At 31.6% G+C, this 17,980-nt stretch overlaps 2 protein-coding genes across 6 annotated transcripts; both read left to right on the plus strand.

The window, feature by feature from the left end:
• Positions 1 to 826: 826 nt before the first annotated feature.
• Positions 827 to 11,385, plus strand: LOC18040941 (probable choline kinase 2). 5 transcript variants are annotated; one of them, XM_024184763.1, is made up of 10 exons: positions 827 to 1,090; positions 1,721 to 2,126; positions 3,368 to 3,489; positions 3,568 to 3,763; positions 5,067 to 5,184; positions 5,305 to 5,352; positions 5,833 to 5,933; positions 6,430 to 6,553; positions 6,651 to 6,699; positions 11,127 to 11,146. In XM_024184763.1, exons 2-9 carry the CDS (start codon positions 1,773 to 1,775, stop codon positions 6,677 to 6,679), a joined length of 1,092 nt encoding a protein of 363 aa, XP_024040531.1. In that variant the 5' UTR covers positions 827 to 1,090; positions 1,721 to 1,772; the 3' UTR covers positions 6,680 to 6,699; positions 11,127 to 11,146. The 5 variants fall into 5 exon arrangements, with proteins under 5 accessions (XP_024040531.1, XP_006432383.2, XP_024040532.1 ...); XM_006432320.2 differs by lacking the exon at positions 6,651 to 6,699 and having other exon boundaries at positions 11,127 to 11,385; XM_024184764.1 differs by lacking the exon at positions 6,651 to 6,699 and having other exon boundaries at positions 11,114 to 11,193.
• Positions 11,386 to 14,423: 3,038 nt separating this feature from the next.
• LOC18040942 (protein MAINTENANCE OF PSII UNDER HIGH LIGHT 1) lies at positions 14,424 to 17,116 on the plus strand. Its single transcript, XM_006432321.2, has 3 exons — positions 14,424 to 14,765; positions 15,087 to 15,221; positions 16,571 to 17,116. The coding sequence occupies exons 1-3, from the start codon at positions 14,577 to 14,579 to the stop codon at positions 16,928 to 16,930; spliced, it is 684 nt and encodes a 227-aa protein (XP_006432384.1). The 5' UTR covers positions 14,424 to 14,576; the 3' UTR covers positions 16,931 to 17,116.
• The last annotated feature ends 864 nt before the right edge of the window (positions 17,117 to 17,980 follow it).

A 17,980-nucleotide genomic window follows, 5' to 3' on the forward strand; every position in this document is an offset into this window, starting at 1 on the left:
ATTTCCTAGTCTACTTTTGACTTTTCTTGGTTCGTGGTTTGTGGTTCCTGGTTCTTGGCTCTTGGTTATTGGACTTTTGTCTTTTTCTACTTTTCACTTTTACTTTTCTTAGTTTTTGGTTCTTGGTTCTTGGTTCCTGGTTCCTAGTTTTTGATTCTTGGTTCTTGGACTTTTATCTTTTTCTACTTTTTACTTTGACTTTTCTTGGTTCCTAATTCTTGGTTCTTGACTTTTGTCTCTTTCTTTGCTCGTGCTCCAACTTCATGGATTTCATGCTTTATTTTCTCTTTGGAATCAATATTTATACATTATATGAATAATTTTTCAAAAAATAAAAAATACATTTCAATGTAGTATATATTTTTATATAAAATATTAGAATATGGGTTTTTCTATCTTTTAGCTTCTCTCTCTCTCTCTATGTATGTATATATATATATATATATATATATATATATATATATATATATATATGCAAATTTCGTGCACATTCACTATTATACTATTTTGTTCAATTAATTATAATATCATATGATATAATAACAAATTCTCACGAAATCCACATTTAAACATTTGCACCCAAGAATATATATATTTGGTTAAGGTTTGTGCACTTTATTAAAGCGCAGAAAGTCGAAAACCTCATTGAAAAATATATATTTGTGTGTAATATATATATACACGAATTTTGCCTAATTACTGGGGTATTATTCCCATGTTCTTAATATATTAGGCAATAAATTGATATTAGACCTTACCTCAGAGGTGTTTGTGAAAATATTCTGAAAGCTTGGCTTATTAGTATTCCCAAAGAAGCATAGCATCTTCTGTTGGTTTATTCACGCGTCTATTATCTATCAGTAAACTCGCAACGATCTTTAAAATCCAACGGCTCAAACTCAATCTTGGCAAAACCAACTCGCCAATTTTAAAACCACCAAATCTGATCATTTCAGTTCTATAAATTGTACGGTACACACAAAACCCGCGCAAAGGAAACGGCTCCTTCTTCTTGTTCTTCACCGGACCGGACGGTCACCGTGCCCTTTTCAAAATTTAAAATCGAAATTAAAATCTCTTCTCTTTCGAGGTGCGTATTGAGGATATATATATATATATATATATATTCGGTGCGTTTCGCTGTTGCAAAAACGTAAATGCATTGTGCTGATCCATTGCAGAATATTATTAGTATTAGATTCAAAGAAGTTGCCTTTTTTGTTTGATTGAGGAGAAATTTTTAATGATGTGATGAAATTCCTGTTCTGACCTTGAGGGCATAAGGAACTAGATCTAATTATCAAAGAGAAGGAAAATGTATGGTTTTGATTGATTTTGCTGATAATTTTTTAGTCGTTTACGTATCCTTTTAGTTAAATAAAATCAATTCCAATAGTATTGGATTCAAAGAATATGCTTTTGTTTGATTCACGAGAAAAATTCATGGATTAAAATAGAAATTTTAAATCATAATCGTACAGAAAAATTAGATCAAATTGCTAGAAAATGAAAAGATATTCCTGAGGTAAGTAAAATCGAGTCCCAAAGAAATTATAATATGATAAAATTGCAAAATATATTTAGAATAGAAATTTTTATGATATATATTGATATTGTCTTTGTTAATTGGAGGCTGGAAGATGCTTTATGGGTAAATTAATCTTTGGGGAAGTATAATTATTTAATTGATTTTATTTTATTTTAATTTCTTTTTTGACAGATAGAACGCCAGCTGTAAATTTTGTGGAGAATTAATTGGTAGGTCTCTTGTTATGGGTGCAATAGAAAATGTTATGGAGAACAAGGAAAGCCGTATACCTGTGGAAGCAAAGGAGCTTCTGAAATCTTTGGCATCTGAGTGGGAAGATGTAGTTGATAGGAATTCACTTCAGGTTATACCTGTTAAGGGTGCAATGACCAATGAGGTCTTCCAAATAAAATGGCCGACAAAAACAGAAACATTCTCACATAAGGTTTTACTTAGGGTATATGGTGAGGGAGTTGAGGTTTTCTTTGACAGGAATGACGAGATTCGGACATTTGAGTTTATGTCAAAGCATGGGCAGGGACCTCGTTTGTTGGGGCGGTTTCATAATGGCCGAGTTGAAGAGTTCATCAATGCACGGGTATTTTTATGTTAATTTTCCTCAGTATCTTCTTACTATACATATCTACATGGCAGTGACAATTTCATCCTTGTACTTGAGTCCTGAATTTTGGAATTTTGGGATGCAATTGGACTCTATCAAAACAAACCAAGTTGAATTGGCTGCAATTCTTTTATAATTTTTCGTCTGCTGAGAACCCCTCTGTGCATGTATTTTTGTAGAGTGGAATGTGTTTTCGTGCTACTCACTTGTGTACTATTCCTATCTGTCTTGTGTGAGTGTTATTGTTAAATCGTGTATTTTTGTATCATTCAGTAACAGTAATTGGAAATGATGTTCTTTTGTTAGATGATGTTTTGAAGATGATGTTCTTTTGTTAGATGATATTTGATGTATGAACTGAGAATGATACTATGCTCTTATTTGGAACTTTGGCTTTTATTTTTGCAGTCATCTTGGTAAATTGTGTTTCGTGAAACTGCATTATTAAATTAATCAGGTTATCAAGTCAGTCAAGAACTAGATTTAAAAAAGCATTGCATTAGGGAAAATATTCTTCTCTTGCTAAATGTGCAAAAATTTAAATTACCCACCCAAGAAAAAATACAAAACGAAGGTTGGGAGGTTGGGGGTAGATGAGGGGGGAGAGTTTAAACGTTTCTTATCTATGGAATGGACGTTGTTGCTTTGTCTTTATTTCAGTTTGCAAAATTTGTTGTATGGGTCAAAAAATTCAAAAATAAGAATTATAATGGGTGAGGCAAATCAAATTCAACTTAAAATTATCTGCCCAAGAAAAATCCCCCCCCCCCCCCCCCCCCCCCCCAAAAAAAAAAAGTATTAGGTGTCTCTTTTATCCAAGGAATGGATGCTGCTACTTCATCTATAATTAAAGGTGCAAATGTGTTGTATGTTTATGATGTATGGCTATGATTTTATGTTTCACAAAATCCAAAAAATGAGCAGTCTAATGGGTGAGGCAAATTGAATTCAACCTTTGAGTTCCTAGTAAAGTTTGAAGCCCATTTTTTTCTTTTTAAGTAAAATATTTGCTCATTTTAAAATGAAAATCTTGACCGATGAGTGATGACCATGGTGGAAATGGTGGTTTGAACATAGTGCTGTGGAAAGTGGGGAAAAACTACTTCAAGTCTGTAGTTTTTCTTTCATTCTTAACATTTAAGTGCTTATTTTATTTATTAAAATGGAAATATAGATCAGCTTATTGTTTTATTTCTCTCTATATATTTGAATTTCAGACCCTATCAGCATCTGATATTCGTGATCCAGAAATTTCTGCTCTTATAGCAGCAAAATTGAAGGAGTTCCATGACCTTGATATGCCTGGTCAAAAGATTGTCCGCCTGTGGGATAGGTCGCGGTAAGTTTCCTGTTTCTTCTACCCTCATTCTTCTCACAAAAATGCTCGAATTAACATTTTTTCCCCTACAATTCCCAGAAATTGGCTCATAGCAACCAAGAATTTGTCTCCCCCAGAAGAAGCTAGAGCATTTCGTTTGGATGCCATTGAGGAGGAAATTTCTACATTAGAAAAGGCACTCTATCGGAATGATCAGCATATTGGTTTTTGCCACAATGATTTACAATATGGTAACATAATGATTGACGAAGAGACTAAGTCAATAACCCTAATTGTAAGTTTCTTCTTTTCCTCTCTTTCATACAATGCATGATTTTCTTACCAGCATATTGATAGTGAAGTTCTATGTCAATTTTCTCACAAATCTGTAATCAGATTGTTCAGCCCTTAGTTTTCTTCTAAATTTTTATAAATATCATTCATGTGCTAGGACATATGACTTTCATTGTTTCCCTATGTAGTCTCCTTATATAAGGTGGAGTGGCATTTTTAATTGTTTCGCAAATTCCAAATGGATGGTATTGTACATGTTATACATTTTGTGTTGTAAATAAATGGTGGTTATTATTCATACATAGTTGGAATCGATTAGTTTTTTATGCTTCTTGTTGCGTTGATTTGTCTTTCATCTTCTGCACGAGAGAAAACAAAAAATAGCGTAAATCTAATTTTACATGCTTGTGCAAGCGCATTGAGAAGCTTTGACATTTTAGGTCTTGGGAGGAAAAAAAAAAAAAGAACTAGAAAGTTAAGGATCATGTCACTCGAATTTGAATTTTGATGTCATATAATTATTCGAATTTTGTGAACAGTATTTCCCACCTGCTTAAAAGCAGGTTGTTGGAATGTGTGACCATACCAATTAGTTAATGGTGCATTTATCCTTGTCCCATGTAGTATTATTATTATTTTATCAATATAATTGTTTGTGACGTAAATATTTTTTAGGGCAGCTTTGAACTATGATGCATTAGCATGACATGCATGTGGAGTTGTGTCTCTGCCTGGTTGAATAACTCATAGGTCATTGATGGAGTGACTAGGGTAGTATGGATTTTCAGTTGAATGAGATCAAGTGAAGATACAATTTTCAGGTAAAACTGATGTTAGAAAGAAATTTCCGTTCCTTTTTTAACCCTTTCTAATGTTATATGCAATTATTTCTGAGTAAACTATTTAGTTTGTGTACCGTGATCACCCCTTCAGTTAAGTCTCATGGAAAGTCCATACTTTTGTGTCATGGAAGAGTCATCTTCATGTAGAACCTGTATACGACAGATATAGAGCCATGGTGTGGAAATCTACCTCACCTAGGCTATCAATGCATTGCTTTAGTTCTTTTGAGCTACAAATGCAAAAATTTTGCTCCTAAAGTACAGCTACTCATTGCATTTTGATGGTCTGTACTGCAGGCATGTCTTTATAGGAGATCAAAGAAAATAATCTTTTTCACCTATCATTACATTTGTATTTGACTGATATTCTCACAATTTCCTTTTTTCTGAATGCTTTCTATTTGATTAAATGCAATTATGTTTAATTAGCTATCATTGATATGTATAGTTATCCTCTAATAGGACTATGAGTATGCAAGTTACAATCCTGTAGCATATGATATTGCAAATCACTTCTGTGAGATGGCTGCCGACTATCATACAGAAACACCACATCTGATGGACTACAGTAAATATCCTGGTGTGTGAAGCAAGTGAAATTCTGTTCTTTCATTTGTTTCGTCTGCGTCTTCTTCTTCTCCTTATATTATTTCTTTTTTTTAATGGAGAAGGCATTCTCTTGACCTTGGTCTTATGACAGATTTGGAGGAGCGTCATCGATTTCTGCATGCTTATCTGAGTTCCACTGGTAATAATATATGTTCCTCAATCATGTGGCATTGAGTTATTTTACTTTCTGATATAATGTGAATGTTAGGTTTTACATATAGATCCCCTTTTCCTGATGATGTTAAAGAATTCAAAACCTCACTTATTTATTTATTTTATTTTCATTTGGACTCAAAATGCCCAGAAATAAGAATAATTAGTTATCAGTTGTTTAAGCTACTGTTGCCAGTCAGTCTTCATTTATAGGAACTATTAAGCTGCATTTGCTATCTGTGTTATACACTTGTTAACGAATAGAAAGCCATTTCACAAAGGCAATTAGTTGGGTTTTTTATTTTTGGTTTTCTTGATTTAGGTGTTTACTTTAATTTTAAAATGAACAAGGCAATTGTTCAACAAGTTAACTCTGGGTTAATTTATGAAATTGGATATAATTTGGACATCTGATGTATAAATTTGGTTGGTTATATCCATCAGTGATTATTTTATGTTGCTGCAGGTGATCAACCTAGTGATGCGGAAGTAAAGCAACTACTTCAGGATGTTGAGAAGTATACACTTGCAAGCCATCTGAGCTGGGGCTTATGGGGAATAATTTCAGTAATTTGTGCTTACTCAGAATAACTTTCTTCATTTGAAATTTACTGTTCTGACAATAACCTAGATGACTGGAAAGCTCAGGCACTCTGACTAGGAAGTAATCCCTTTGTTAGCTTGTAGACGGTTGATGTACCTTGTCTTTTTTCCTATTATTCTAGAAAAGGCTGTACTTGATTTTCCTGAACATCCAATAAGTTCTATTTTATTTTATTTATTTTTATGTTCATCATTTTGTCATTTGCATGCAACCATGGCATATTTTCTTCTCTTCTATTGTTTACATGCTGACTGCTTGACGTCCCTTACAGATTCTGGGTCCAATTTAAAATTCTCTGTTTGTTTTCCATTCAGCCTAGTCAATCTCCTACTGCTTACATGATATTTATGGCCTCTTTCTTGTAGCTAATGTATGGCTGTTTTGCTGAAAAGCTAGGAAACCGTATTAAAATATATATTTTCTTTGATCTTATTATTTTATTGAATTTCATCTTTGCAGGAACATGTGAATGAAATTGACTTTGACTACATTGGATATGCGAAGCAAAGATTTGACCAATACTGGTTAACGAAGCTTGAATTGTTGGGATCTTCTGGAGCCACCACTAATGCTTTGCCTGATGGTAACTATAATATCTAGAACATGGATTGTTTTCTCCTCCTTGCTACATTGCGTAAATATAGTTTATACTTGACCCTGTTTCTTTCATTCTGCTGCAGCCTTGCAGAATATATTGTTAAAATTTTAGTTGATAGAGCATTTTGCTAGGTAATGTTGCAGATTAAGTCATTTTTTACCTTGAACCATTTATCATTTGGTGTTTGTTCTTGCTTTGTCTTTTATGCAGAAGAAGGTTTACCGTTTAAAATATCTGACAATTTTTTAGTTCTCAGCTTTGAGACTTTGTGCCTTGACATAAAAATTATGTACTACAAGGTGTTGAATTTTGAAATCAGTAGATTTTACATGCTAGAGACGGGGTGTATTTGTTTGACTCTACCGTATTAAGAGTAGTGGAAGACAAAGACATTACTTATGAAGTTTGAAACGGAATAACTTCGAAACATCAAGAAACTAAGAGGGAAAATTATCTTAAGTCTAAGGAAGCAAGCAACTAATTAGCTTATAAGTTTTGACTGGCGAAAATCTAAAATAATTTATAGATATGTGAAAGGTTGATTGCAGACTGATTCCAATGTTGCTCTGAGTTGAATCTTTATCCCCGACTCTCCAGGACAAATTAGATGCGTTCTATGCTCACAGCCACAGTAACACTCCCCACTAAACAGAGTTTGGTAATAAACTTGATAGATTAGAAACAATTTCTCCGTCCAAGGTGTGATTTACCTGATACCAGTTTAACACAGGAACATTTGACAGCATGTTGAAACGGATGTTTGGATACTTAAATACCATAACTAGACTATTATTTAAGAGATTTGTCTTTGTAGTGTAAGAATTGATTTACTTAATTATTATGGCATCTCTACATAAATTACGGCAAATTAGGAAGTGCCGTAAGTCAAAATTTCTCAACTAATTGTCACTTAGTAGGACAATTCTACTCTAGTACTCGCCAATTTAACTAACCACCGTCCTGCATGACCTGCCTTCTTAATGGCGTAAGTGGAACACTGGGAGAGTAGTTCTTGTACTTCTTTCCAATTTTTCATTTAATGAAGGGAATGAAAATTTTTCATTTAATGAACACTGGCATCTCTACATAACTCCAGCCATGACAACTTTTACCTTTTTATCAAAAAATTGACAGTAAGAATAAAACCCCATCCAGAGTAGAATAGAAATCGCATCCAGAACAGCTTTAAACTTGCATGCCATCCTCATTTTTTTTCAGTAATGGCTACTTAATTAGGTTGAGATTACAAGTATTCCTTCTCTTTTCACTCTTTCTTTTCATTCTTTTAATGATAAATAAAGATGACGATATTGACTTAAAAGGAGGAGGTAAAATAGTTTATTAGTAGACAGATTTGAGGATACTTCCTGGAAACAACTGCTCATTTGTTTGGGGAAGTTGGTTTGGATTCGGGACTTTCTATCCTCTGCAAGTTAAATGTTGACAATGATACAACATATGTAGTACTAGTTTGTTCTGGAATGCTTCTTTGCTCCAGGGGGCTTTCTGTTGTTATTTCCTGTGACTGTTGTTTTCTCTTCTAGGATAAGAGTAGTGTTTCCTACTTGTTTTCAGATCTTATAACTACATCTTATGGGAAGTTGATGAAGGAGTGAGCCTTTTTGTTCATTTGGTATAATACCCCACAACTGATTAGGTTGGTGCTTTCTTTTTGAAAAAGTTTCCCAACTTGTGAAAAGAGTTAAGCATGGAGCCAATTTTCTCCTTCATCCTCATCAATTGAGTTTATCTCTGAATCAGATTTCTATATCATTGTGTCTAGTTGAATTTGAAAATATGAATTTGGAGAAAGGATTTGGCTTTGAGTAGCCTGAATTATATTATATGCAGACCAAATTTTGATTTCCAAATCTGCATTACTAATTTCACCTAATCAATGTAATCTAATGGTTTGAGCCTCTGGGTCCTTGATACATTTTATTGCGAAGAAGGGGACAATTAGTTTTATGAACATTTATATTCTGGTTACTCCTGAAAGTTCAGATTTTATCCTCTATCTTCTGGATTTGGATTTTTTTTGCTATGGTTTTTAAATCCTTCATGGGAGATCCTAAGTGGGCTTTTTAATACAATCTAAGCATCTAGGTCAGGTGATAACAGGAATAAGTAGTTTTGTTCTCTTCTAAGTGATCTTATGTCATATTGTGAAGTTTGTGGATGTGTTTGGGCACGTGCCTTGCTGTGAAAGGTGCTGCTAGAGCTTAAGTATTATTACTGAGCCTTGAAATTTCAAGTATGGTTTCTTAACATGGAATCAAAGCATGTTTTAATTTAGTTGTTCTGATTTTTGAATCCCACCATTGTGTGAATTATAACCTAAATTTGTGTAGGCTTTGATTGGTAAATCGAAACAACTTTTTTGCATTTTATTACTGAGCCTTAAACTTTCAAGTATAGTTTCTTAACATGGAATTAAAGCATGCTTTAATTTAGTTGTTCTGATTTTTGAATCCCACCATTGTGTGAATTATAACCTAAATTTGTGTAGGCTTTAAGTGGTGACTTAAAACTGCTTTTCTGCATTTTATTACTGAGCCATGAACGTCCAAGTATAGTTTCTTAACATGGAATCAATGCATGTTTTAATTTAGTTGTTCTGATTTTGTGAATCCCAATCCCACCATATGAATTATAACCTAAATTCGTGTAGGCTTTAAATGGCAACTTAAAACCCCCTTTTTGCATTTTATTAGAAATTCTTCATGAACTTCATATTCAGATGTCCACAAGTTCTCATTTTATTAAAAGCAGCTTCCATTGACTTCTGAAAATTTGGAAGTTGATTAGTTGAGAGGACTGGATCCATTGATGATAATGTTGGTGACCTCCTAGCTCTAATTGTGTCCAATTTGTTGGGAGCTGGCTGGAAAAAACTCTTTTGGTTGGGGCAAATTCATTAAGATAGCAAACTGTCTATTCAATCCAAGCCCTTGGTGCATGTTTGGTTGGAAGAAATGGGAGGAGAGAATAAGGGAAAAAGAGAGTCAATTTCAATTTTATTGATTGATTTGACATGAAATCACCTATTCTTCACTTATTTCTTTTTCCTTTCTTCCTTTCCTCCTTTCCTCTCTTATCCGATCCTTTCGTTTTTTCAAACCAAGCATGGCATTAGCTTCTATGACACTGTATGGAGTTTGTTCAATGGCCGGATGGTGAAGGAGCCAGATAAGTTAGACAAGCTAGTCACTCAAACCTGTTTTTAGCGCGAGGTTTCTTTGGGCATGAACCTTGGGTTTCGAGTTCTTTCATTTTAGAGCATGTAGATTGCCCTTGGCCTGATACTCAGCTGTGTAACCTTTAGTCCAAATGGTGACTCTGGTCTGTGATCAGGGCTTCAAGTTTCTTCTAAGACCCTCCCGCACTGAATACTCTTTCAAACTCACATAGGATAGGACTGGGGTTGTCGTAGGAGAACAACAGTTCATCCTTCCCTTTTGAGTATGCTTTTGCTTTATTCTCTTAAAAATTTTGCATAAATGCAGCAAATTCTTTGTCAGCGCGGGCCTCAACTTCTTCTACCATTTTGAGAGATTCTGTGAGTGTAAATGTGTAAGGTATATTATCGAGCATCCACCAAAAGTTTTCTAACATATCAATTCATTGATAAAATTTTTTGACAATTATATTTTACCACCAATGTTTCAATTGTTATTATTTTACCATAAGATTCTTAACATTATTATAAAGTTAGTGACTTCACTAGGGTATTTGAGAAATTTTAACGTGGTACTTATTTTATTTTTATTTTTTTGGATATTTTTCTCTAGGCATTATCTTTACAAGCCTTTTTTTTATTTTCAGTTATTAGAATTTTATTATATTAAAATGTCTCCAAAATAGAATTTAATTTTTCTAATAGAGGGACACTAGTTGAAAAATTTTTACGCATTTATAAACAAAATAACTATGATATTGTTTTCACTTGTATAAAATTATAATAAATAAAAATTAACATCAATTTCTAAACATACGTTCACTTTTTGCCTAAGAAAACAATAGTGAAAAGATAAAAATACGTAAAGCGCAGCTGTGAATTGCTGCCCTAGTAGTTCGACCCACTCAATCTCAAATTTATTTTCATAAATATGGATATGGGTCACTTCTCTATTTCAAGTGTATGTTCGATGTGAGGATAAAGATCTTGTCTTTAGTACGCATAAATTTTTAAACTATACTTTAGATCTTGTAGAACTCAATTTATAATAGTTGTATAAGTTGTAATAAATAATCAAAATCAAAACCAAAAGTATAATAAGTAAGACATTTATGCGATGGACCTTATTACCTTATATTAAATGTTATTTACATTGAGGGAATTGATAAGTTAACCATTGATTTTTTGCCACTCCTCTTTTACTATTCATTACATTTCCAACCAGTCAATTAAATCTAACGATCTTCCTTCTGGTAATGTTTGTTATCTCATCATGTAACTTAATCGTAGCTTTATTTGAAGCTTATTTATGTATAGTGTGCAAGTGATTATTATCATTTTATTTTGGAAACTGATGTGAGGGTAAGATTTGGTTCGCAGGTGAGCAAAAGGTTAGCAAAAAGCGAGATCGTTGGTTCAAGAAATTGAAGAAACATTTGAACCTGGGAAATAAGAATGTCAAGTCTTGAAGAAGGCTCTATAAGCTAAATTATTTGTTCCTGTCCAGTATGTAAATGATATGCGTATGAGATCTTCTCGAGTCTTTTGCTTACATTTTGGTGCGGTTTGATGTGCTTGTAATACATTTTTTATTTTATTTTTTAAATTGCCAGGGAATTATCTTATGGCTTTGCATCAAGTTAAGTTTAGGGCTTGTTTGAGATTGCTTCTGCAAGATTACAAATAATTTTAAAAGTTAGAAGTTAATTTTGGTATTTGATAAGTTTTTTAAGCAATTACTTTGGGTAAAATCGCTCCATCCTATAGAGATTTTGAAAAGTAGAAATAGAATTTTGAAAATTAGGGAATGAGTAGTTTTTTTAAAATTGGATTTTGAAAATCAGTTTTATACTTAATTCAATTATGTATATATCCTCATAGATTATAAAAATTCAAAATTATCTTTATTAAGTAGGAAATAAAATCATTAACTTAAAATAAATTATTATTATTATTACCAATTATATTGAGATAATAAGATAAAAAATAAAATTAATAATATAAAATTTATTTTGGTTGTCAACTGTTATATATACAAAATAAAAAATATTTTGTATACATGTTTATAAATATATAAATAAATTTTATTCGACATTATATCTATTTAGGGGTTGTTTGTCTTTGTTTGTAGTCTAAATTTTAATTATTTTCACTCATTTGGAGTTTTTGGTTTGTTTGCCTTTATAACTTATTGTCTGATTATAAGATATTTAGATTTAAATGGAAAAAAGTAAAATATTTTGATTTTTATCTAAATGACAAAATATCAGAATAAAACTTTAATATTCTTTCTCATTAATACTCATTTTTAAATGTATTTATTTCCTACTATATAAATTATCATTTTGTTATTTTTTATTGATCCATTTTCTTTGTTCTTTGCATATCCATCACATTTATTTTTTAATCATGAATGAGAATTTTTCAACATAATAGGATCTTTAGGTGAGCGTGTTTTATAATACATCCATTTTTTGTATTTGTAATTACAATTTTTTAATAGATTCTGAATATTAATTAATACATTAATTTTAATTCAAATGATTAAATAATTCTTGGTTGGCTTACATAATTAACAAGAAAAAAAGTATCAATATTATAAGTATCATATATTAATGTCAAAAAAAATGTCTTAGATATAGTTTTTATTTTTCATGCTTTATTAGGTACATATCATCAAAATTTTTTACCTAATCAAATAATTTATTTACAATTTGTCATGTGTTTAACAGATAAATGTAAGTATTGTTAGTATAATAAGGTTTTATATATATATATATAAGGCAGCTCTAGTGCTCATGAGACTAGAGCACACTTTCTCAAAGATCTCAATACTTTCATTGCGTGGCTTCCTTATATATATGTGCGTATGTGTGTGTGCGCGCGCGCGCGTGCCTGTGCGCGTGTACACATGTATCATATTTCATTTTTTTTTTAAAGACAAACAACTTAATACTTATATTTAGATATTTAAAAAAAGTATTTCATTCAAATATATCCATTCAAACTTATTCAGATTTCAATCAAATTCATACCAACTCAGATTTAAAAAAAAAAGAAGAAGTTACCTTGGTCATTAACATTAAAAAAATGTTAAAAAGATTTTAGACCACAAAAGAAAATATGCTAAAGTATTAAATTATGATTACTGAAAAGTGTAATATATGGTTAGATCCATTGGAGCTTAAGTTAATCAACATGATCAAGAGAATTAATTTTTCTTTTAGTAACTTGTAGGAAAATTTGATTCATGTAACACGTTTATGAGATTAATGAAGTGATTGTCAATGAATAAATTAAGATAGCATTTGAAATCTAAATGAGTCTGAATTTTTTTAGAGTCTGAATGGATTTAAAAATGAATATCAGAATGATATATATATATATATATATATTTTAAATATCTGAGTATAAGTGACATCTTATTTTTTTTATTAATAAAATACATCTTAAAAATGGTTATTTGATATTTCTATCTTTGTAAATCAAAACAAGAAAAGGGGATTAGGTTTTATAGTTTAGAAAATAAGCATATTTTATGAAGACATTTTTGGAGCATAATATTCACTTCTCATTTAAACCTTTTGTCATTTATATAAAAGTCCTCAAAATTTATTTTTTCTATTCAAATATAAATGTCTGAAAATCAAACATAAGTTATTAAAAAATTTAAAAAAGTTTTGTAATTAATAAAATTTAAGACTTCAAACGCTAACAAATGAGTTCTAAGATTTTTCTTCATTACTAATATAGATTTTTAATTAGTGTTGGCAGATTTTTGAGAGTATCTAAACTACAAATAGACACGGATTACAATATATTTATAAATTGTAGCCACTGAAAAAAAAATATAATGCAATTTTCGATCTTGGTTTATATTGAAAATGATTTTATCTTCAATCAATTTTTCTGTTCACATACTAAATTATACGTTTAATTCATTTTGTCACCATCTATAGATTATACAATTCAGAGTATCAGACCAATAACAATATATCAAGTTCGAAAATCATCACCAACTAATAGCAAGATTTGTCCTTATACAACTATTCTCAATAATATTTGAAGAGATATATGTATCTCATGTCTATCTTATAAGAGATAATTTGTACATTTATTCTTGATAATATTTGAAGAGATACATATATTTGTCCCATATTTATAAGAGAATAATTTATTTTCAGTCTCTTAGGAGATTCGAACCAAATCTTCTTAAGATGGATATTTTAAAAATAAAATCGAACCAAACTTGAACAATTTAAGAAATCATGAACCAAATATAAGCCGAACTTAGAAATCAAACCAAATTATTTTAGTTTGGTTCGGTTTTATACGATTTAATTCACGAAATTTAATATTTTTTATTTAAATTTAATTATAATCACTAATTATTTATGTTTCATGTAAATTTACTAATAAAAAATATTATTGTAGATAAAAAATTAATTTTTTTAATTTTAACACTAGATTGATTTATTTTCTATTCCGTTCGATCAAATAAAAAATTGATTGGTTTACATTTTCTGAACTATTTAGTTGTTATTGACCGAACCGATTTTTGGATAAGAACCGAACCGAGTCCCTCCCCTACTTCCTCCACAATATTAGGCTTCGATACTCAAGTCAAGTTGCACATGCGTGAACATAATAGAAAGAAAACTAGATTGTTGACACGTACCCATTCGAAATCCACCACAAAAGACCCATCTCATTTTCTTATCATCTACTTTGCCTTTTACTCATAAACCAGAAAAGAAGAAACAGAGCCTCAAACAGAATTTTTTTTTTTTTTAAATTTTCAGCTGTGGAATTAGCTAAGTACTAACAAGAATGGCATGCACATCACAGGCTATGATATCTGCAAACTCATACATATTTACTTCACCAAAGTTATTCTTTAACAGAAAACACAAGAATCAGCTTTATAGCAGAAAGAGGAATGTAAACTTGTTCGCTGTCCGTGCCTCCTCTGATGACCCTGATGATTGTAACGATGAAGAATGCGCCCCTGATAAAGAGGTTCATTTTTATTTTCTCTACCCTTTTCTCTAAATTTACTGTTCTTGTTATTTCCTTAGAAAAATTAGAAACTTAAAACTTTGTGTTGCTTAGCTTAGGTGCTACTAGTGCCACTGTTTATTAAAAATCGACTCAAAGGACAGTGGCAGCCCATTGTTTGACAAAATGGTCTGGGAGACCCTCTTGTTTTCATAAATGGTCACAGAGACCCACTACTTCGCCAAAGCATGGGGGTGTAGCGGTCCTTTTCCCTTTCATTTTACGTTTTACAGAATTTCCATTAAATGGTGGTTGTATTTGTATTTGTATTTGTTTTTGCAGGTGGGAAAAGTGAGCATGGAATGGTTAGCTGGGGAAAAGACTAAAGTTGCGGGTACATTTCCACCTCGGAAAAGGGAGTGGACAGGTTATGTTGAGAAGGATACTGCTGGCCAGACTAACATTTATGCTGTCGAGGTTCGTTATCTTATCTATTATTGATTGCATATGAAGCTACTTGCCTTGCATTAGGATGGGGATATAAATGTGTTTGCAGGACCTGTTTAGTGATAAGGAAGAATCCCCTGCCTCTTATACTTATTCACTTAAATAATAATCAACTTGTGTGTAATTTTACTAAATTTAGGGTATGTTTGAAACTATTGTGCTTCTCGTTAATTTTGAAACCGAAACAGCTTAAGTATATACCTACTTGTGAGATTCAACAAGTGTGGACTAAAAGCCACAATATCTTATTCCATACCGTAACCAAGACATATTGAGGATAAAGATGAATTTAAAGCCTCCAACTTTATGACTTGAAGCTTTTGGTGTGTTTACTTGAGGGTTTAGGGAATGAGAATGAGAGAATGAGAATGAAAGTATGAAACCCATGTTTACTTGGCAAAATGTAATTTTAAAATGAGAATAAAATGTATGGGTTTCACACAATTTGGGAATAAGAAATGAAAATCTCATTCCCAAGGAGGGTTGGGAATGGGGATTCCCATTCCCTCAACTGACTTTTTTATCCCTCTAATTTTTTCATATTTCCTGAATTATTCTCGTTCAAACCACAATTAATTTTATTATTTTAAATGTCATTATTATTATTAAATTGTATTAATTTAGTTATTATTAATTATTGTTATTATTATTTTTATTAATATTATTTCTTTAATTAATATCATTTTTATCATATTATTTATACATGTATTTAGTTAATGAAAATTACATTATTTAATACTAAGGGTATTTTGGTAAATTGATTCTCATTCTCATTCTTCATTCTCATTTATTTTGTCAAGTAAACACATCAATGACATTCCAGTACATTCTCATTTTTATTTATTTTTGTCAAGTAAACATTAGAATCTCATTCCCATTCCAGTCTATTCCCATTCCCAGTCCATTCCCATTACATAGAAGTAAACGCACCATTAATTATAACCTGCTAGCTTATCAGTTTCTCCTATATTTGTCGCATTTGATTTTCTTTTGGCTTCTTTTTAGTGTTAAAATGATTTTCCTTCTCCCACGAATGCGGAGGCAAAATATATTAATTAAAATATCTTGTTTTTATGAAGGTTTCTTTCATTATTTGTTATACTATGGCAACTTGATGATGATTTTATTTCACTCTTTGTTTTCTTTAGTAATAATGAGCGAAAGGAATCCAGCAAGCAAGACAATATTCACTTGGCCAAAGTGTAAATATAAGCTAATAATATGCCTATAGAGTAGAGTAGCCATCTCTGAATTTTTCTCCAACTCCATTTCTCTTCAGCCGTTTAGCAGGCTGCATCTATTAACTTCAATTTTTCCAGCCTACAGTGTACGTAGCAGATAGCGCAATAAGTTCTGGAAGTGCTGGTTCATCTGCAGCTGGATCTGAGAACACAATAGCGATTACTGCCGGTGTTGCCTTCCTCGCTATAGCTGCTGCTTCATCAATACTTCTCCAAGTTGGTAAGAACCCACCACCGATGCAGACGATTGACTATAATGGACCATCACTTAGTTATTATATCAACAAATTTAAGCCGCCAGCATTTGTCCAAGCTTCAGTATCAAGTCCAGCTGAATCATCCCCTTCCGTACAAGCAGAAACTTCGGCCCAAGAAGTACCGCAGATTCAGATTCAATCTGAATCCAATCCAGAGCCTTCTACGAACAACATTTCTTAGGCATATAACATATTTTAGTTGTTCATAATCTTTTATTAACACTTATAGTTGATGTTCCATTAACACCTCTGGCATATATTATTGTTACAATAGTTAGCAGCTTGGAAACTTTACAGCCAAATCCGCTGGACTCAAAGATATTGATGCAAAAATAATTTTGTTGAATACTATTGATGGTTGTTTTCTGATGACATCTCCAGTTTCCAACAGTACGAATGTCTGTTTACTGTATATATATATTTTTTAAATTGGGAAATTCTTTTTGCTGCATTTGATAGGCAGAACAGAGAGTTAATTCATTATACAAAACTTCTTGTTAAATTCCAGTCTTGAACAAGAAAGCTTTGTTAAAAGAATCTCTGCTTAAGTTAGCTATACAATAAGGTTTCAAAATGAGGGCAAAATGGTTTTCTAATCTTGAACTCGACGTTAAAGCTCGGATCATCATATAAGTTTTGCCAAACTATTATTTCACTACTACATTGTTTGGCAGGATATGAATAAAAGGATTACAGGGTGATGAATGGTATAAATGCCCCAAAGGTGGTTGAATGCTTTGATTCTGATGGTCATAAATATAGGCAGCTAGCAAAATCCAGAAATGATGACTTACAAGTTTACAATACGAGTATTGTAAAATAAGAAAATTGTTATTGAAGTTTACATACTAAAACTAATAATTAGATAATAATAAGGTGTTGCAATCAGAAGATTGTTGCTTCTTTGTGGGGTGAGCACCTTCAGGTTTCGGATTAATCAGATTGGATTTTTGTCTACACAGGCAAATGAAAAACTAATCTAAACATTTAGAATTTCGAATTTAGGTCGGATCCAGTTAAAATTTATTGTAATCTGGGAGGAAAATTTTCTCCATAATCTTTTTCCATCAATACTTTTAATTTTTTTCAAACTCCAATGCAAGATTTAATATTAAAAAAAGAAACAAATAATTAAAAACAAACAAAATCCCTAACAATTGCCAACCATGTACTTTTTTCTTTTTTCTGAATATATTTTCTAATTTTCTCCAATGCAAGATTTTTGAAATAT

The sequence above is a fragment of the Citrus clementina genome, unplaced genomic scaffold, assembly GCF_000493195.1.
Source record: "Citrus clementina cultivar Clemenules unplaced genomic scaffold, Citrus_clementina_v1.0 scaffold_5, whole genome shotgun sequence".
Classification (NCBI taxonomy): domain Eukaryota; kingdom Viridiplantae; phylum Streptophyta; class Magnoliopsida; order Sapindales; family Rutaceae; genus Citrus; species Citrus x clementina.

Excerpts from the sequence above, each read along its gene's own strand:
- LOC18040942 (XM_006432321.2), top strand. The coding sequence starts at position 14,577 with ATGGCATGCACATCACAGGCTATGATATCTGCAAACTCATACATATTT. Across the intron at positions 14,766-15,086 it reads AATGCGCCCCTGATAAAGAG|GTGGGAAAAGTGAGCATGGA; the intron begins GTTCATTTTTAT and ends TTGTTTTTGCAG. Across the intron at positions 15,222-16,570 it reads CTAACATTTATGCTGTCGAG|CCTACAGTGTACGTAGCAGA; the intron begins GTTCGTTATCTT and ends CAATTTTTCCAG.
- LOC18040941 (XM_006432320.2), top strand. The coding sequence starts at position 1,773 with ATGGGTGCAATAGAAAATGTTATGGAGAACAAGGAAAGCCGTATACCT. Across the intron at positions 3,490-3,567 it reads CGCCTGTGGGATAGGTCGCG|AAATTGGCTCATAGCAACCA; the intron begins GTAAGTTTCCTG and ends TACAATTCCCAG. Across the intron at positions 5,353-5,832 it reads TGCTTATCTGAGTTCCACTG|GTGATCAACCTAGTGATGCG; the intron begins GTAATAATATAT and ends ATGTTGCTGCAG.